At 40.2% G+C, this 19,888-nt stretch overlaps 1 protein-coding gene across 1 annotated transcript; it reads right to left on the reverse strand.

Annotated features, from left to right (window-relative positions):
• Positions 1-5,155: 5,155 nt before the first annotated feature.
• EPCAM (epithelial cell adhesion molecule) lies at positions 5,156-16,797 on the reverse strand. Its single transcript, XM_060027585.1, has 9 exons — positions 16,534-16,797; positions 13,308-13,415; positions 12,789-13,029; positions 11,792-11,857; positions 10,693-10,756; positions 9,758-9,859; positions 8,157-8,357; positions 6,392-6,436; positions 5,156-5,611 (listed from the first exon to the last, which is right to left on the reverse strand). Exons 1-9 carry the CDS (start codon positions 16,607-16,609, stop codon positions 5,570-5,572), a joined length of 945 nt encoding a protein of 314 aa, XP_059883568.1. The 5' UTR covers positions 16,610-16,797; the 3' UTR covers positions 5,156-5,569.
• Positions 16,798-19,888: the final 3,091 nt, after the last annotated feature.

The raw sequence follows: 19,888 nt of genomic DNA on the forward strand, positions 1-19,888 counted from the left end.
AATACATAAAGACATCTTACATCTCAATAATAGAAAGATAAATAACCCAATTTAAAAGTGGGCAAACGATCTGAAGAAGTCATTGGTTTTTGAGAAAGCTCTTTGGTTGGTTGATATGGGCAACAGAAGCTCTATGGATTGAAATTTTCATTCTGAAAACAAAATGTATTAGTTCTATTTAAGAGGTTTGTTAAGAAAGGAAAAGAGATAGAAATGGCAGCTTGTTAGGGAAGCAAGGTCAGTGGGAATTTTTAGAGGGGTTGGGGGGCCATGTTTTAGGATGATGGGAAATAACTGAAATTATGTTGTATCTACAGAAACCGTTGTGTTTATTGAGGAGGGAAAACTTTTTCTCTACTCTCTTAAGTTCAGTTACTGGTAGTATGTGAATTAAACTAATAAAAGACAGATTAATGGGGGGAAAGGCACAATTTTTATTAATATATACATGCACAGGAGTTCACAGAAAAGTAAATATCAAAGAATCGGTTAGACTCAGGGTCTCATATATCCTCTTAACAAAGGAAAGAGGCTTTGGGCTTCCAGAGATGACAATTGTGGGGAAGTAACCAGGAAATATATGGGAGAACTAATGGAAGATAAGGGCTGTTGTAGTAAGGTCTAGTTATGCAAACTCATCTCAGTGTCAACTCTCTCTCTCTGGTGATGGGATGGGGGAAACACCTTCACAAAGGGAATTTATGTCCTGATTTTAGGCAGATAAGTGGAGGGCAGAGAACTCTTTCTGCATCTGTTGATTCTCAATTGCCTTTAGCTCAAAAAAATCCTTATGCCAAAGTGGCATATTTGGGGGTAGCATATCCTGATCCCCTTCATGTTGAAAGAAGTAGAAAGAACTGAGACTAAAGTGTTAAGAAAGGCTTCATGAAAGGGAATCTTAAGCTGGGCCTTGACTAAGTAGAGGATATTCCAGATGTAAGAAAGAACATAAGAATATAACCTTTCACACACCATTGTAAAGCAATTATACTCCAATAAAGATGTTAAAAAATATATAAACTTTAAAAATTGTGAATCACTATGTTGTACACCTGAAACTTATATAACATTGTACATCAACCATACCTCAATTTAAAAAAAAAAGAAAAAAGGGCTTCCCTGGTGGCACAGTGGTTGAGAGTCTGCCTGTCGATGCAAGGGACACGGGTTCGTGCCCCGGTCTGGGAAGATCCCACATGCCACGGAGCGGCTGGGCCCATGAGCCATGGCCGCTGGGCCTGCGCGTCCGGAGCCTGTGCTCCGCAATGGGAGAGGCCACAACAGTGAGAGGCCCGCATACCGCCAAAAAAAAAAAAAGAAAAGAAAGAACATAAGCAAAGGCATGGTCAAGCCCAAGCAAAGTATAAAAGGACTGGGGAACAGGAAAATTTGAGGAATGGGAAGGAAAATCTTGAATGCAGCAAAGTTGGATATATTGAAGTATAATGGGAAATAAGGTAGATTGTGACCATTTTCGTTGTTCTGGGAATAATACACAGGAAGGATTGAGAGCGAAGAGGAAGGAAGCCAGAAATTACATCTAGGCAAGTGGTAAAGTTTTGGAGCAGGGTATTGGCACTGGAGACAAAGGAGGAACCAAGAGAGGCCAGGCAGAGTGACCATAGCTAGAGGGCTGGGATCCCACTCGTGGAACACTCCTGTGGCTGCCATTGGTCTCACCCCATCGCTGCCCTTGAGAGTTTTCTCAACTGTTCTTTGTTTTCATCACAAGATTCCAAGTCCTAGGTGGAGGTGCCTGTACCCTGATGCTCAGAGCAGAGGGAGGATAACCACCCTTAAATTTCTGCAGAGGGAGTTGGAGAACTGCCTGCCAATACCATACACAGGAAGATTCTCCCCAAATGGAAGAGGAGATGGGAAGCTGAGCAGCCAAAAGGGGAAACAGCACCCAGTGCAGGGCCAGACTGGCAGGGGGAAGGGGCAGAAAAGTGCTATGATCAAATTTAGGCAAATAATTCTGGGAGCAACGTGGGATTTGGTTTAGAAAGGGAATAGATTGGTGGTGAAGAGATCAGTGAAAATGTGTAAGAAAGGCAAATTAGAGGCAGAATTATTCCTGAGGGAGAATCTCAGGGCCTGATGACTAAAAAAATGGAGAAGTTAAGAGAGAAGAAAGAACTTGGGACTTGGTACCTGGTGACAATGCCATTAACTGATTCTGAGAATATAAGAGTTCACTAGGTTTTTGGAGGAAGATGATGAGGTCATTAAAGGCTAGTTAAGTGAAACGTAGTTTAGTGTAGAACTCAGGGTGAATTACAAGAAGGGAGATTGGGGCTTCCCTGGTGGTGCAGTGGTTGAGAATCTGCCTGCCAATGCAGGGGACACGGGGTTCGAGCCCTGGTCTGGGAAGATCCCACATGCCGCGGAGCAACTAGGCCCGTGAGCCACAACTACTGAGACTGCGCGTCTGGAGCTTGTGCCCCGCAACAAGAGAGGCCGCGACAGTGAGAGGCCCGCGCACCGCGATGAAGAGTGGCCCCCGCTTGCTGCAACTAGAGAAAGCCCTCGCACAGAAACGAAGACCCAACACAGCCAAAAATAAATAAATAAATTTTTTATAAAAAAGAATGGAGATGGTATTTCTGTTATCATCAGGACTTGGATGGTAACTAAAGCAAGGGAATGATGAAATCCTCCCGGAAGAAAAAGAGAGGAAAAAAATAGAAGAAAGGATAAATCCTGGGAACATCAGTATTTCAGAGTCAGCAGAAGAGAAAACAAAACAGAGGAGAGTAATGCCAGCGAAGCCAAAGAAGAAAATCTGTAGGCAACATACTGGGGTAGGATATGGGGCAGTCATTGTGGTGATAAGCTGTGGAGAGATCAAATGATTCAATACCAGGGAAACTGGCAATTAGCTGGTCAGTGTTGACTTTTGGCAGGAGTAGCTTCAGAAGAGGTAGAACAGAAACTAGAGGGCACTGGGTTGAAGAGTTACTGATTTATTACCTCTTAGCTCCAAATTCACCCTTTGTGCATGCTCTGAAGCTTTGTCGGTAGAGGGCGCTGGAGAGACACTGCAAGAAGAAAGGGTATTATTTTCCCTGTGGCACCTGCTGCTTCCCCAGTGCCCAGCTCCTGCAGCACCCAGGGCTTCTGCAGCCCTGGACAGCAGATGGCAGCTTCCCGGAGCACCAACTGCTACACCCCAGCTATAAAAGGCAGCTTTATACAGTGCCGTAGGTGTCGGGCAGGACACCTCCCTATGAGGAGCTATCCCTCAGCACCCTAGAGCAGGCGTCAGCAAACTTTTTCTGTAAAGGACCAGAGTAATAGTTAGGCTTTGCATTCCACTGGCCCGGTCTGTTACAATTACTCAACTGCCCTTGTAGTGCAAATCAGCCACACACAACACATAAACAAATGAGTGTAGCTGTGCTCCAATAAAACTTTATGGACACAGATTTTTATTCCATGTAATTTTCACATATCATGAAATGTTCTTTAAATTTTTTCAACCATTTAAAATGCAAAAACCATCCGTAACTCCCAGACTGTTTAAAAACAGATGGCAGACCAGGCTGCAGGTTATAGTTTGATGACTCCTGCCCTTAAGAGCAAATTTTTCCAGTAGGTTCCACAAGAGAGATTTTCAAGAAGTTCTGCCAGTGCAGCACCACAGCAACTTCTCTGCTCTTTATCAAACCATAATGCCCTCTCCCACAAGGTCTGGATTCCAGCCCAGGGTGTGGGGCTTGGCGGAAGTAGAGGGTCTCTTCTCTGGGTACTGTCTCAGCCCTGGGGTGGTGGCTGTTCCCTGTATCTGCTATTCTGTCTTTAAAGTTCTCATTACTTTCTACTACTAATTTTTGTTGCTGTGTAACAAATGACCACAAATCTAGCATCTTAAGACAATAAACATTTATCACCTCACTTTCTATAGGTCTGGAGTCCAAGCAAAGCGTGACTGGGTCTTTTCCTCAGGGTCTCGAGACTGCAGTGAAAATGTCACCAGGGTTGTTCTCATCAGGAGCTGAGGTCCTCTTCTGAGCTCACTGATTGTTGACAGAATTCACTTCCATGGTTGAGGGACTGATGCCCTCAGCCACTAGGGTCGGCCTGCCATTTCCTGATAGGTGACTCTCTCCAAAACACGGCAGTTTGCTTTAAGGTTAACAGGAGAGCACGTCTATTTCAGCTTTTTGTCTCTTACTTTTAGGCACTCTTTTGTAATCTCCCTTTTAATTGAGTCAAGTGATGAGGGATCGTAACTGCATCTACAAAATCCCTTCACCTTTGCCGTATAACAATCTCAGGGGTGATAGCCTATCATAGCCACAGATCTTGCCTACACTCTAAGGGAAGAAATTACATAGAGCATATACATCATGGGTAAGAAATCTTAGGGGCCATCCTAGGATTTGCCTACTACGGAAGGGACAAAAATCATATCCCTTGTTTAAAACATAATGTTAAAAAATGTTAAACATATGTTAAACATATGTTAAAAAACATATCCCAATGTTTAAATCTAGTTTTTATATTTTCTTTAATGTCCTTTTCATAGTGTTTTTAAAAATTTCCTAAGAAAAGCAAAACATTTCAGGATACTTTAACTTCATATAAAATGTGTTTGTACCATAATTATTCAGTTGAAAAAAATGGTGCTTCTAATTCAACCAACCATGGAATTCATGGTTCACAACATTTTCCATCAATTCTATTAAGTGTCTGTCAAAATGTCACTTTGACTAAAATAGAATCTCAGATGCATGCAGAATAAAATTGTTTGGTTTTTCTGTGTAGATGTTACACACTACAGGGACTTCCCTGGTGCTCCAGTGGGTAAGACTCTGTGCTCCCAATGCAGGGGGCCCAGGTTCAATCCCTGGTGGGGGAACTAGATCCTGCATGCCGCTAAGAAGTCCACATGCCACAGCTAAAGAGCCTGCGTGCCGCAACGAAGACCTGGCGCAGCCAAAATAGATAAATATTTTTTTTAAAAAGATGTTATTAAAAAAAAAAGTTACACACTACAGGTTATAAATTTTATATTGAATATACATGATTATAAGGACTCATGCAAATTCTAATTTGTAGCTAGGATTCAGAGCATTTCTTAACCTATTATTTGTATACTATGAAATTTGATTCAATATGATTGAAATGAAGTTAGGAAAGTCATTTTTTAAATCTTTTATTTCATAGTTCATAAAAAACATTTATATGTACAAGACTCAAAGCAGACAGAAAGGCAGCTATTTAATCACAAACAGACGAGACAGTAGTCACTCAGACTCTACTGTGGAAGCATATTTAATGCATACCCTTCAATGTTAGGCATAAATAATTCAAACTATGCAGTTCAAATTCTGGGTTTTATATCAGATCTGCATACATATGATACTTGTGGTCAAACTTTAAGATTAGTAAAGTCAATTTCAAACTGCTTATATTTTGAGTACAGGTTTAACTGTTACAAATATATGATGTTAACTAACACAATAGTGGTCTTCAAAGATCTTCTCTTTGCCCCATGTTCATACGTTTGTAATCTGAGTCTGTTTGCTAATTTCCCTTCTTATAGTTACTCTTCAAATGAGTGTTATGCATTGAGTTCCCTATGCATTTCACCCATCTCCTTTATCTGAAATAGAGGGAAAAAGAAAAAATTAAAATAATTTTGCACCCAGTCTTTTGTTTATTCTGGAAATAGCTTAAAAAACAAAAAGGAACGCAAGAAAATTCTCTTCCACATTTATGACTTATTTAAATTTTTTGTAAAAAAGGTATATTACAAGGAAACACACATTAAGTACATGATCCAAAATGCTTTTTAGAGATAAGATGGCCAAAGTGACAGGGAAGTAGCAGGTAAGCTAAATCTTTAAGAATGGGTAATATTTTTGTTAAATGTATACCATTTTTAAATATAGGAAGAACTAATCCATTTTCTATTTTGAATCATTTACTTTATGGGTGAGGAAATTGAAGTTTAGAATTAAATGATTTGTCTGAGATCACACAATTAATTATAGGCAGAACCGAGACAAGATGACAACTACTACGGATGGCAAACATCTTGCTGTGCGGCAAGCATGGGATCGGCACTTTACACAGATTACTTTATTAAATCCTTACAATGGGTCTGTACTATCATCCCCGTTTTACAGATAAAGGAAACATGGAGGCTTAAGGGAAGTTAAATAACTTGCCTAGCCAATAAGTGGTCAGAATTCAATATAATCTGGTCTGCTATGGAACTCGTGCAAGAAAATTTAGTATTGTGAGACTCTCCCTAAGACCCTAAGGACTATACTATAAAGGGACTCAAGTGTAATTGAGACCTGTCAGTGTCTGGAAGGTATAGGGATTATTAGGAGTAAGAGATTAAAACAAGGGCCTTTTAATTAAATAATCCACTTACCTCAGCTTTCTCATATTTTGCCATTCTTTTCTTTCTGGAAACAACCTATATGGAAGAAAAATGATTACTATTTGAGGACTGCTACCCAAACAAAAAGTTAGTCTAAATTGACACATATGCTTTTAATGAACACAATTCTGATATGAACAAATTTAATTTTAAAATCTATCCGTAGACATTGTTTCTCAAATGCACTGAGAAAACAATGAATAATCTTGAGTGAAATGTAACAGCGTAGTGGGCATTCTTCCACATCTTTTTCCATCCTAACACAAATATATGAACATATGCATGTAAGTTTTAGGGGGTCTCAAAAAACAAATGGGATCATGCAGAGTATCATTTCCCTCTTTGCACAGCCTGTATCCACATCACAGGAACCCTTCCAGATCAAAAGCTATAGATTGAATTCCTCCTTTTTTTTTGAACTCCTTCTTTTTAATAGCCACTTTATTCCATGGCATGGATACCCCACAGTTTACTCATCCATCCTCCGCTGGATGTACACTCAGGTTGTTTCCAGATTCACCTTACTAGCAACGCTGGAATACATGACCTTGACCATGCTTCCTTATGTACTTGCGCTTTCATTTCTGTAGGACAATTAGATTTCTATGATGAACCTTTCATGTGTTTATCTGCCATCTGGAATTCCTCTTCTGTAAATTGTCTATTCACACCTGTTACCACTCTTTCTTTAGTTTCCTCATCATTTTCTAAGAACCCTTTATATAGTATGCATAATAATCTTTTGTTTTATGCGTAGTGAATATTTTCCCCAAGCCTATCACTGACATTTTTTTCACTTTACAGTATCTCTGCCATACAAAATATTTAATTTCAATGAAGTCAAATATATACTTCTTCCTTCACGGATTCCAGATTTCCCACCTTACTTGGTTTCTTTTATCACAAGGTTGTACAACATCTCCTAAATTAATTTTGAGACTTACTTTATTCTTTAACATTTTGAACTATAACCCGTCTAGAATTTGTGTTTGAACATGGGTATACTGCCCAACTCCTTTCACGCTGCTGTGCTCCAAAACGTGCTATTCACACACAGTTGAGCAATACGGCCAGCCCTGGTGGGGTGAAACAGGAATCCAACTTTTGTTTTCTTCCAGATGGATAGCCAAGTGTGATAATGCTGCTGAACTGAAAATGTAACTTCTCATATACCATCAAATCTATTTCTGAATTTGTTGTGTTGGTAAAATTTCCTGATGCTGAAGTACCCTTACATATCTAGAACAGATGCTGCTTGTTCAGGTGATACAGTCTTCTTCTGAAGCACTGCTAAGTTCAGTTTACATTAAATCTTTTATTTTGAACTGTTGCTTCACACTTATCCCTTTTAATTCTTTTTTATGCTAACATTAATTTGTGTTCTGTAGTTTCATCTCACTGAATGGTTTGGGAATTCAGGTTACTTTGCACTAACCCTGGCAACAGTGTTGAACTGCACTCCTGTGTGCAGTGAGGACAGCTGAAAGACGTTTGCTATTTGACAGCAATGTAACCAACCTGTGAGGTGCTCAGCTACAAGCTTTTCTCAGATCAGTATCCTTTCTTGCTTCATAAGGTTGACTATTTTATAAAAAGGGACCGGAAATGCAATAGATTCATTCAGCATAAAGGATTACAAAAAATGAAGACTTGGTTTCATTAACTTGTTTTGGCACACCGTTGTGGCTTTTTCGTATTATCACCTTTTCTTCAAAGAAGAGACCCTGAAATGAAATTTTACTTGTCCTATGCTCACCAGCACAGCAATTCCAGCAGTAATTGCTACTGCCACAACCACAATGACAGCAATTATACCAGCTTGTAGACCCTGCATTGAAAATTCAGGTGGTTTTTCATCAACATAGTAAATTGAAGTTCGACTGGGATCCAGATCCAGTAGTTCCCCATTTACTCTCAGGTCCATCTTGTTGGACTGGAACAAGGATTCATCTTTAACCTACATTGACAAGGAGAAAAGCAATTTAAAATAGTTAAGAAAACCTACCACGGCCACATAGAATTACGTGCCAATTATGTACCAAAAGAACTGCTGCCAAGAACCTTTATGGTTTTGGTGATAACAATCTCATCCATTGAAACAGAAGGAAGAAAAAACAAAAAATACCCACCACTTTAATGACAGGAAAATTTCAAACATATACAAAAGTAGAAAGAAGAGAATAATGAGATCCCATGTACCTGTTAACTCAGATTCAATAACATAAACACATGGCCAACCTTATTTTATCTACTCTTCCTTCTATCCCCAACCCCCCCGGCCTCTCCCAGCCTGGTTTTTTGTTTTGTTTGTTTGTTTTGTGGGGTTTTATTTTGTTTTGTTTTGCTGCATCACTTGGCTTCTGGGATCTTAGTTCCCTGACCAGGGATCGAACTCAAGCCCTTGGCAGTGAAATCGCAGAGTCCTAACCACTGGACTGCCAGGGAATTCCTTGGCCTTGTTATTTTGAGGTGAATCCCAGATTTCATCAGGAAATAATTCACTTAAGGGACTTCCCTGGTGGTCCAGTGGTTAACACTCCATGCTTCCATTTCAGGGGGCACGGGTTCGATCCCTGGTCAGGGAACTAAGATCTCCCATGCTGTACAGCACAGCCAAAAAAACTTTTTAAAAAAGAACAAAGCCGCAGTGCCCCTGTGGTTACTATCAAGTGGTCTAACATACACATAACTGAAATTCCAGGAGATGGGCTCAGGAAAAAAAAAAAAAGAAAATAGCTCACTTCAGTATATTAAAGTTTAAACAAACATTTTAATCACACCAGTTACACAGCTTTTTTTTTTTTTTTTGCGGTACGCGGGCCTCTCACTGTTGTGGCCTCTCCCGCCGACGAGCACAGGCTCCGGACGCGCAGGCTCAGCGGCCATGGCTCACGGGCCCAGCCGCTCCACGGCATGCGGGATCCTCCTGGACCGGGGCATGAACCTGTGTCCCCTGCATCAGCAGGCGGACTCTCCACCACTGCGCCACCAGGAAAGCCCCACACAGCATTTTTTACATAGTCTCTTGTTAATGGAAATTATAGTAGGGGAAGGCTACACTCACAAACTAAATAACTGCCAGGGAGGTAGTAAGAATCATAGGAGAGAAGATATTCTAGGCAGAACAATGTGATAAAAAGGCATAAATATACAACCAAGTAAGAAAGGGGTATAAGAAAGGTGAGTGTGAACGACAAGGAGGACAAAATTAATTGCAGCATGAGAACCAGTTGGAGAACAGTTATTCATACAGTTGATCTAAAAGTAGATAAACAGGTGAAAGATCTTGAAACCACTGAGGCATGATAGACATTACATTTCTAAACACAGGAATAAAATGAGGAAGATTATACTCACATCTTTTTCAAAATAATAAGCCACATCAGCTATGTCCACATCATTCTGAGTTTTCTGAGAAGAATTTTGTACCAGGTCAATAACGATAACATCATTCTCATACTGGGGGAAAAATTGAAAAATACAAATTAATATTACTATAACCGAAACTGTATGAAAATACCATTGTTCAATAATCAGAATATTCAGTGTTCGATTTTCTGTAATCTGCATGTGTCAGTGTTTCTTGCCATTAGTGGATAATTGGGTTTATCACTAATAATTTCAAAATCTTTGGGAGGTTTTAAAAATCTATCCAAAGGAATTAAAATAGCAATGCAACCAAAGATAATTATAATTTTCTTTTCAAAAGAGAATTTTTAAAAGATTTTAAACAAGATATTAAAGTACCTTATTTGGTTAGAACTACTTTAATGCTAAAATGCTAAAGAAATGCAATCCAAAACGCAGTGGCATTTACCATGTTCTGTTTTTAGGAAGGAAAAAAGTCTGTCCCTACCAAAAAGTCTTTTAAAAAATGACAGCAATTTTCTGCCTTGAAAGAGTTCCATCACACTATTCAAGCATTTTTCAACCAAAGTTGAAAGAGTTAAGGAAGGGCTAACTGGTTAAAGACTAGCTCCTGAAACCAGAGAAAACAGGACTACGTAGCATCCTAAGTATTGCCAAAAACAACCACAGAGAGAGGTTTTCCAAGGTGTGAAGACTGGCATGTGTTAGGAATAGTAAGAGATACTACATTTTCTTTAAGGGTAAACTGAGGTTTTCAAAGACTACGGAAGGAAAACAATAACAGGGGATTTGCAGGATTAAGTGCCCAGGGCTTAAACTGTTATTCAAATGCAGTTTAACCACTATCAAAAATCATACCCAAACCAAACTATCCGACCAATTTTCTGTTAAAGCTCACTTGCTAAAAAAAAAAAAAATCTTACCAGAATATTTGTGATATATTTTGGATCCAGTTGATAACGACTTGTGATTACCTCCTTGAGTGCACTGTAAATAAAAAATTTTATGCCATTTTGCAACTATCATCATAATAATTGATACAAAAACTGTTGAGTTCTAGTTTGACTAGAAACAGGATATTTACACAGTATCCAAGTATCTACCCACAGGTTATACTTATTAATTACAAAAAGGAAAGTGGTAACTCCATAGCAGAGAAACCTGGTGGACACCAACCTGACCAGTTAACATCGCTAGTAAAGGGACAAGGTGATGTTATGTGCCTCCCAATGTGAAGTACTGAGACGGACACAAGATCACTTTAAGTAGCTTTCCTGTCAAAAATGAATTACCTGTATTTAATTATGAGGAAACATGAGACAAATCCAAAATTGAGGGACATTCTATAAAACAATTTGCCCATACTCTTCAAAAATATCAATGTCATGGTTTATAATTCAAATATTAATTAAAAATTTAAATTTTATTGGAGAAACAAGACAAAGAAATGCCAAAGCAATGTTCCATATTTAAAGAGACTGAACAGTCATAACAACTAAATGCATGATCTTAGACTGGGTCCTGGGTCAGAGGGGAAAAAATTGCCACAAAGGACATCGGGAAAACTGGCACGATGCGGTTTAACATTAAATTTCCTGAATTTGATAACTGTATAGTGGTTATGTAAGAGAATGCCTTTTGTTCCTAGGAAAAGATACACCACAGTATTTAGGGGTCAAGGTGCATGACATCTAGAACTTGCTCTCAAATGGTTCTGGGGAAATAATATTTATACATGCTCAGATATAGAAAGTACACACACATATGCATACACATATAAAAAGAAAATGTGGCAAAATGTTTACTGGTAAATCTGAGCGAAGGGTACTACAGGATACAATTGTACTACAATATACAATTCTTGCACCTCTATTTTTTAAAAAAAGTTAAAAATATTATTTACAGTATTTTATTTTTCAGAAATATGAAAATGCATTGAGACTTGTTTTAGTTTATCTAATGGTGTGGGATGGAAGTTCTGAGTACCAACTGTGCAAACATAATGCATTTAAGAGCACTTACGCCTGCAAACTTTGAACATCATAAGGTTTTTCTCTTGTCTTGTGTTTTAGTTCAATGATGATCCAGCTATAAAGTAAAAAGACAGTATTGATTGACCATAACAACTCAGCCTTTTATATTATTTTCTTAATATGCTAATACCCAAATTCCCAAGTGGAATTACAGGAGAATTAACAGAAAAAGGATCTATACAAAAGATATGCCCTTCATTTCTTCCTTGGCCCTCACACACATCATTCATAAAGAACTCAGGCTTTCTAACATGGACCCTCTGGCCTCTGGTCACCACACTCAAGATCACATATTACATATTCAAAACTAAATTTAATTAAATGAATCCAAAAAGCACGAAAACAAATAACATATAGGCAGCTAAGGCTTAGTTGGTCATGTTGGGTCACGTTCACGGGAAGAGACAAAAAGGCACTGAGAGAAACAGAAAAGTGGCCACAAGGCTCCAGAAGACAGAAGTGGAGAGAGTCTCTGCCTTGGTCTTTCTAGTCCTTTCCAGTAAAATCCTTTTGGCTTAAGCTAGCTGCAGCGTGTTTCCATTCCTTTCCATTACCTAATCCCTGAAACAATCATACCTCGCTGTAAGACACAATAAATGAGCAAATATATACATAACTTAAATCATTCATATACATTTAACACTAATCGTACTTTAAAATACTGAAGAGTGTTAAGTAAAAATAAATTAAGGAAAATTATGTTTAGTATGCTACCGTAAGAAAAAAATTTAAAAATAAGAAAAACTACATTGCTAGTAAATTCACAGAAGATCTCTGGAAGGTTATGGCATAAACTGATGACATCTGTTCTACGGAAGTAAACTGAGTACATGGGGGATTGAGATGGGATGGGGGCCTGTCACTGTCCACTCTCTTCTATCTTTTGAATTCTAAATCACAAAATCATATTACATGTTCAAAACTAAATTTAATTAAACAAATCCTAAAAGCATGAAAACAAGTAATTTATAGGCAGCCCAACTCACAAGGTCCTCACTGGCTCGGAGCAGGATATTTCACTGTCCTTATCGGTTCTTCTGACCCCAGCAGTGTTCACACACCAGCACGTGGAGGTGCCATTGCACTGCTTGGCTTTAAAGAGCCCCTTGTCGTCACACTCGGGATCATAGAGCCCGTCATTATTCTGGATAGCGCCCTCTGGTTTCACTCTTCTCCCAGCCTTGGAGCCACTCATTTCTGCCTTCATCACCAAACATTTGGAAGCCACTGAAAAGAAAGCATCACGTCAAAGTGAAAAATAACTGCTGTGTATGCTTAAGGAAAAAATTTAATTAACTCCAAACTTCCAGGGCCAAAGATTACCGCAGACTTATAAGTTCCCAGGTTTACTTTCTAAATCATAAGAAACTTCAGAGATGAGATAATGTTGACAAAATAACATGACTCAGATTTAAGCCAATTAAATGCTTCCCGACTCAAGACAAATCAATTAAAGAAGTATAAGTCAAAATAAAACTTAAAGGTAATGAGGATATTCTACTCACATTTTGTGCAAATGACGGAATGTTGTGTACCGATTGAAGTACACTGGCACTGACCATGTGCATTCACAGAGCAGTTTGTGGTCAGTTTGTAGTTTTCACACACACATCCTGCAGGGGAAAAAAATCCACTTTAAAAATGAGGATCCAGGGCTTCCCTGGTGGCGCAGTGGTTGAGAGTCCGCTTGTCGATGCAGGGGACGAAGGTTCGTGCCCCGGTCCGGGAAGATCCCACATGCCACGGAGCGGCTGGGCCCGTGAGCCATGGCCGATAAGCCTGCACGTCCGGAGCCTGTGCTCCGCAACGGGAGAGGCCACAACAGTGAGAGGCCCGCGTACCGCAAAAAAAAAAAAAAAAAAAAATGAGGATCCAACTGTCAACTCTGATGCTGGATCAGCTAAATTACGTTCTGACAATAATGCCCAAGTTACAGGAACACACAGCCTTAAAAAGTGGTCCTGAATGTGTCATTTTTCAGCTCTAATTGGAGTGGCTGACACTATGCTAAATAGTTTGTACATATTATATAGACAGTCTAATTTGCATGCATTCCAATTTTTGTGTTTTAAACCAAGAATAAACCCTCCAAACACCAGATTCAGCTTTGCCTTCATGATACTCCCAGACTCAGCTTCTTCCCTCCTCCTGTCCTGCTAGATAAACATTTGTCTGTCGGTCACGGAGTCTTTTCCCCAAAATCAACAACACACTAGTATACATAAAATAGATAACCAAGGGACTTCCCTGGCGATCCAGTGGTTAAGACTCCACACTTCCAGTACAGGGGCCGTGGGTTTGATCCCTGGTCGGGGAACTAAGATTCCACATGCCACACGGCGTGGCCAAAAATTCTTTTAATTTAAAAAGTAAAATAAAATAAAATAGATAACACGGACCTGCTGTATAGCACAGGGAACTCCACTCAATATTCTATAATAACCTATATGGGAAAAGAATCTGAAAAAGAATGGATATATGTATAACTGAACCATTTTGCTGTACACCTGAAACACATTGTAAAATCAACTAGATCCCAATATATAATAAAAATTAACTTTAAAAAAGTACCAATTCTATGATCAGTGAATAACTCACATTACCTCCCTCTTCCCACCTCATTTTCTTAATAAGAGATGCTTCTTGAGACTTAATGGGAACATATTCAACCCTTGGACAATTTCGTATCTTAGAAAAATTATACTTTCAATTGAATTTGGAGGTACCTCCGGATGTGCGTTTCCTAACTAAATTAAATTCTAGAACCTGATTTTGAAAGTGCTATTAAGCAGCCCATCCTGGATATTGATGTCAATTTAATAATTATATCTTCGACTATCTCAAAAGTTCATTTTTTTTTTTTTTTTTTGCGGTACGTGGGCCTCTCACTGTTGTGGCCTCTCCCGTTGCGGAGCACAGGCTCCGGACGCACAGGCTCAGCGGCCATGGCTCACGGGCCCAGCCGCTCCGCGGCATGTGGGATCTTCCCGGACTGGGGCACAAACCCGTGTCCCCTGCATCGGCAGGCGGACTCTCAACCACTGTGCCACCAGGGAAGCCCTCAAAAGTTCATTTTAACTTCAAATGGCAAGCACATCTAATTTCTTCGTCTAGCTAAGAGAGTGCAATCTTTAAAAACAAAAACTAATTACAACAGACCAAAGAATTTATATATTGCTCCTTCATATCTCAAGTTGGCTTTAGTTTTTCCCTGTTTAAATTATAATCAATACGAACCACCTATATAATCTGTCCAGCACTAAACTCAGTATCGGGGTCATAAAAGGAGAAAGTATAGAGCGGTCCTCAAGGAGTTAAAATCTTATGCAGCACTACGCTATACCTGCTCAGAGCACATATTTATGCCTAAACAATGTGAAATTTAAAAGAGACCAATCAGACTTTCTGAACATACTCCTACAGCAGCTATCATCACTTTAAAGCAATTTAAAATTAAGTATTTGGCCTCAGACTGAAGTTGAAAAAACATGAGTTGATTAAACTGCATTATTTTGAAAGTGTAGTGAATTAGGCTGAGCCCTGCTGGTGAGACTACAAAAGCCTTTCCACAAAACTGGCTAACTGACACTTCACTGCTAGCCACGACCTTACAAATAAATCAAGAGATGGCAGCCAAGATGTTTATTCCAGAGTAAGAAAAACTGGAATCAAACTACATGTCCAACATTAGGATAATGGTGCGACCTTCCAGGCTATAAATTGTTTTGTACCATTTAAATCATGCTTTTCAAGACTAAAGGAAATGGAAAACTCTGGATATTATGTAGGGGGAAAAAAATCAAGACATAAAACAATGTGTTTAGGTTTAGGGTAACGTTTAGAGCAATATCTAAAAGAAAAAAATACCCAATTATTAATTACGGGATTCTCTTAACGTGGTTCCAATATGACTTTTTTTTTTTTTTTTTTTTTTGCGGTACGTGGGCCTCTCACTGTTGTGGCCTCTCCCGTTACGGAGCACAGGCTCCGGACGCGCAGGCTCAGCGGCCACGGCTCACGGGCCCAGCCGCTCCGCGGCATGTGGGATCTTCCCGGACCGGGGCACGAACCCGTGTCCCCTGCATCGGCAGGCGGACTCTCAACCACTGCGCCACCAGGGAAGCCCCAATATGACTTTTTTTTACTTTTTACGATTATCGATATATCTGGGTTCCCTACAATAAACTTGGCATTATTTATATGATCCTTGAAGAGAAAACATCCACACACCTCGTAGTTAAGGCCCTCCTCCCCGCGCACAGGTGCGTAGCGGCCCAAGAGGCCTCACCACAGCCGCTAGTCCCCGCCCGAGACCCACATCCGGGGCCCACCGCAGGTGCCCGGGGAGGGGCGGGGCCGCAGGTCGCAGTCGCAGAGTTCCCTCCCGGCCCGGGCAGGTTTCCACTTCGCCAAAACCCCAGTGCGCAGGGGCCGAAGAAGGTGGGCGCGTCGAGGCGGCCGCAGCCGCTCTGCTCCCCGCCTGCCCCTCCGCCCCTGCCCCGGTCCATATCCCGAGAGAGGCGCGCAGAGCGCCAGGCGAGGCTGCTCTCTCCGGCCCGCGTGAGTGGGCGCCTTCCCGCTGCCTCCCACCCGCACAGAGCCTAGGCAGCCCCGCGCCGTCCGTCTCCGGGCGGAGAAGCGCGGCCGCCCGCCCAGTCCCCGCAGGTTACGTCTAGGGCGCCGAGGGCCGCCACCCTTTGGTCCTCCTAACCCCGCAACTCCGCTCCTCACCTTCCTGGGCCGCGGCCACCGCCGCCGTCGCAGCGGCGAGCAGGAGCCCGAACGCAAGGACGTGGGGGGGCGCCATGTTGCGCGCGCCGAGGACAAGGGCGCGAGGGGCTCGAGGCGGGCCGGGGGCTCGCGGGAGGACGCGCGGACAGAGTAGGCCGCCGGGAGCCCGCTGGCCGGCGGGAAGGCGCGAGACCTGGGACGCGCGGGTCCGCGTCGGCAGGACGACAGCGAGGTGCCCCGGGGCCAGGAGCACGGTGCGAGCTGGCCGACGGGCTGCGCGCTTTGGACGCTCGGCGGGGCGGAGCAGACCTTCCAGACCTGGCGGCCCCGCCCCCGGCCCCTGCCCGCGGCTGCTCACCTCTGCCGGCCAGTTCTCGGCTATGAGTCACCGCCGGGAGGCGGGGGGGAGGGAACAGACTCCCCTCCCCTCCCCCACTAGGAACGAGGCCGTTGGGATACCATCCCCCCCAAGGTGCGCGCCGGGTTCGCCAGGTGCTTGCTCCTGCGGCCGGTAGGGGCGGGGAGGGTGGGAGCCTGGGTGGCCACGGAGAAAGTTTGAAAATACCGAGACTTCCTTTTTACCGGAGGGAGCACGGCTCTGAAACCTCGAAGAAATTGGACCTGGAGGAAAGAGTGAGGGGGCCGGGAGGATGAAGGCTGAAGGTAAAATGGAATACAAAGAGAAGCGGAAGACCGTCCCACGCACAATAAAAAAAAAAGACCTTCGAGCTTTACCTGTACGTTTAATTGTACTCCTTTGAAACTAGAAAGAAAGGAGAATCTCCCTAGCTCTCGGGATGACAAACTCATGTGATCTTTATAATTATTCTCAATAATTCTTTTCTTTTTTTTATAAGCCTTTTTAGCGCTTGAAGGTGTTCCCATAGAGCGAAATGCTGGAAACTGAGATTACCAGGGTCGATTCATATTAGAGAACAATGTTGATGAGTACTTCGAAAATAGAAGTAGAAACGAAGGACAATAGTTTATTTCAGTGCAAATGAATTCAAATTACAACACGCTGTTGTTACACTCTTAAGTAGTGACTTGAAACTTTTAATAATTATTAAAAGTATTAAGTGTTTTTAATGGTATTTTTGTTAGCTGTAATATTATTATGACCTGTTTTTAAAAGTCTTTTTTTTTTCAGTTTAAATCATCGGAAAAAGTTCAAAAGAGGAAAAGTGAACAGGCAATTTAAAGATTCAACTAAATTTGATTAATTTCTATAAATATATATCAAGTCATGGATTATGCTTTTATTGGGCAATAATTTAAGTGTGTTGTATCCGCCTATTGCCAGTTGATTAATGTAAATAATAACTTTGTTGCAGTAAATACCAGTATAATGTGAATTTTAGTTGGACGTTAAATAAGTTATTTAACTATTTGATTATTGACACATTAAGGAAATCCTATCAGTATTTTAAATCTGAGCTAGACGTAGTTCTGGAGCTTGGTGATCTGTTTAAAAATTTCTTTAAATGAAAAGAATAGTACTATCAAGTCAGGAACAACTATCAACCAGATTTTTGTTATCTTCTGCATTTTGGATGTTTTCAAGAAGTTACACACTGCCAGCCCCCAAACTGCACACACTTTTCCGAAGAATAAAACTGGTTATTGTGGCTTTATTTGCAAAATGTTCCTTTGCCAGGTCTAAATCTGTTACCTACCCAATCAAGAAAAACCTCATCTTTTTATAACTTGACAGCTGTTTATTAAATGGTTCATTTCAATAATGTGAATTGAAAAAACATGATTATTAAATAAATGACAAAACGCCACACTAATCTGACTCATAGTATCTGAGTACACATCCAAGATATTATTTATTTTTATAGCTCTTTAACACCTTCTCAATTTGTCACTGCTCAAAATTGCTCTCATTTTATGCTTTGTGAATCTTTTTTAGTTCCAGTGCCATATTTAAGAACATTTCGTAAAATCTTGGTAAGATTTCCTACCTAAGTATATTCTTTAAATTGTTCTTAAAATTTACAGGTGTTGCTTTTTAATTTTCACAGTAGTCAGTTTGATATATATTTGACTAAGAAAAAATATGACACTACTAAAAATTGTATTTAAACTTTTCTGACCAAACTCTTGCAGTCCATCAGTTAAGAACCCAATTAAAAAACCAACATCAAAGCTAAAGAATGGATAGAAAAGGAGAGAAACTAGTTAAGAAAAGATATAATGGGTAGTGCAAAGTATTGCTAGGTTAGGGATTTTGGTTGTGACTTTCTCTTGAACGTTAAGAGATACTTCTAAATCAAAAAGATAACATGTTAAATATAAATAGTATTGGAGAAAAGTTAAGTATCATGTTCCTTAAAAAGAAACAATTAGGGGTACTACTTAAGAAAATTACTTATTTAATATTCTATAGTATAGTTTCTTCACATAGATTTTAGAGTGTGTGTGTGTGTATATGTGTGTAATATGGAAAATTTAATGAAACCTTAAATGGGATGAATGTTATTCTTGCAGATGGCTAGAGGAGAGTGTAATGTGTAAACATTTGCTATAAAGGGCTACTAGTTCTTAAAATTTTAGTTATTTCATGAATAATACATTAGTAGAAAACAAAAGTACATTATATAGAATGAAGAATGAAAGCTCTTTTTGACCACTATTCAGCAAACCCCTCTCTCCTAGATAATCCTTGTTAACAGTTTGGTATTCATACTACTTGTTCATTACTTCTCACATATCCTAAAGAACCTGGTTACATAGGATGTACTCTCTGCAGAGTGGGAGATATTATTTAGTTTGGTTTAGGTTTATAAAAATAGTCTGTATATTCAGAGTCCACCTTAATACGTATGCATATGTGTGCATAAATTTTTATCAAGTGTCATTATGTTTGTCATTAAAGTAAACTTTGTCTCCAAAGCAAAAATGCCTAACCCCTACCATGAAAAAACCCTTTTCATATCTTTCTACCCCTGAAATTATTTTATAAAATACAAAGCACCACATAATAAGCACTTAGTATACTATTTAGTACATTAATATCAATATGTACATGCTTATTAAGTGATATCTATTATAATTAAAATAATACAGTAAAGTTTTACTTTTATCAAAGAAATGCATGTACATAGTATAAAAGTCAAGTAGTACTATAAAGTTTAAAAAATAAGAGCTTCCTTCCTGTCCTGATTCTTGTTCCTCCAGAGGCAACCACTTTCTTAAGGTGTCTTTCATCCCCAGCATATGGTCTGTCTTGGTGAATGTTCCATGTGCACTTGAAAAGAATAACAATTTTGTGAGGTGGAGTGTTCAGGTTGGTTGATGGTATTTTTCAGGTCTTGTAAATTCCTTTTGATTTTGTGTCTACTTCTATCAG

The sequence above is a fragment of the Delphinus delphis genome, chromosome 12 (genome assembly GCF_949987515.2).
Source record: "Delphinus delphis chromosome 12, mDelDel1.2, whole genome shotgun sequence".
In the NCBI taxonomy this organism is placed as follows: Eukaryota; Metazoa; Chordata; class Mammalia; order Artiodactyla; family Delphinidae; genus Delphinus; species Delphinus delphis.

Coding starts and splice junctions, on each gene's coding strand:
- EPCAM (XM_060027585.1), bottom strand. CDS start 16,609: ATGGCGCCCCCCCACGTCCTTGCGTTCGGGCTCCTGCTCGCCGCTGCG. Junction 13,416..16,533: donor GGTGGCCGCGGCCCAGGAAG/GTGAGGAGCGGA, acceptor TTTCCCCTGCAG/GATGTGTGTGTGAAAACTAC. Junction 11,858..12,788: donor TCCGAGCCAGTGAGGACCTT/GTGAGTTGGGCT, acceptor TTTACTTTATAG/CTGGATCATCATTGAACTAA.